This window comes from Plasmopara halstedii (genome assembly GCF_900000015.1).
Source record: "Plasmopara halstedii genome assembly, contig: Scaffold_3060, whole genome shotgun sequence".
NCBI lineage: Eukaryota > Oomycota > Peronosporomycetes > Peronosporales > Peronosporaceae > Plasmopara > Plasmopara halstedii.
In genome coordinates, this window is record NW_020189964.1 from 1,481,230 (window position 1) to 1,482,155 (window position 926).

At 44.4% G+C, this 926-nt stretch overlaps 1 protein-coding gene across 1 annotated transcript; it reads right to left on the reverse strand.

Annotated features, from left to right (window-relative positions):
- Positions 1 to 382: 382 nt before the first annotated feature.
- On the reverse strand, positions 383 to 926 carry PHALS_06811 (trna nucleotidyltransferase; the record flags this gene model as incomplete). Its single annotated transcript, XM_024720164.1, has 2 exons — positions 383 to 645; positions 899 to 926. 2 exons carry the CDS (start codon positions 924 to 926, stop codon positions 383 to 385), a joined length of 291 nt encoding a protein of 96 aa, XP_024585390.1.

Sequence of the window (926 nt, forward strand, 5' to 3'; positions counted from 1 at the left end):
ATACAAGCAAAAGTGAGTGAATATAACCGAAACGTGAGTGAATATATCAACTCCCTATATTTATAGCCTTGACGCATTATCCAAGTTTACATTCACCGAAAACTCATCATGTAATATATGTAAGTAGTATGACATGGAACATTACGCCAGCAGATTTTTTCTTACCGTAATTTACCAACACCAACATTCCTGGACAGGTGCTATTTTGACGACGAACCTCTCAATTACCTGAGAGCGAAAGCCACGTCTTTTGGATCTAAGGGGAGACTTAGAAACGCTCGACCGAGATATAAATGTATTGATAAAAGCAATAGAACATACAGCCGAAAATATATGTCACACGCCTCCTTTTCAGCTTAAGTACGCCAGAAATTCTCCCTCCCTAGCTCATATTTTCTCCAATCTGCACGGTGGCCGTTTCGAGATGTTTGCTCTGCTCCGGATTGGCCTTGATGACGCCTACTGTTCGTGCTGTACGACGATGTGCTGTCTCGAACGCATTCACAAGCTCTGCAAATGCACGACCAGTCATGCGATCTAGCACAATGTCAACATCATCGCTTACGCGTCCAAGTAGCTTGTCGCGTACCCAGCCGCCTGCAATGCGAAGTACGACACCGTTAAAGCAATTGGCAGAGGTCAAGCCTAAGAAGCAACATTTACAGATCAGACGAGAAAAAGCGAATAGGCAGTGTTAGAAGAAGTCGGAGTCGGAGTCGCAGTCATTTGAGACAATCTAGACGTAGTCGAAGCAGAAATAGGCGACGATGTAGTCGAGGACAGAGCGAAAGGAAGGACGAAGATAAACTTAGCTATTGGGCTCGAAAAAAGGTCGACAAGACTCAAAAGCTTTGGAAGGTTTTACAATCAAAAGGCACAATATCTGTGGAGAATGCACCTGACATCGACTCCGACGACGACAACAT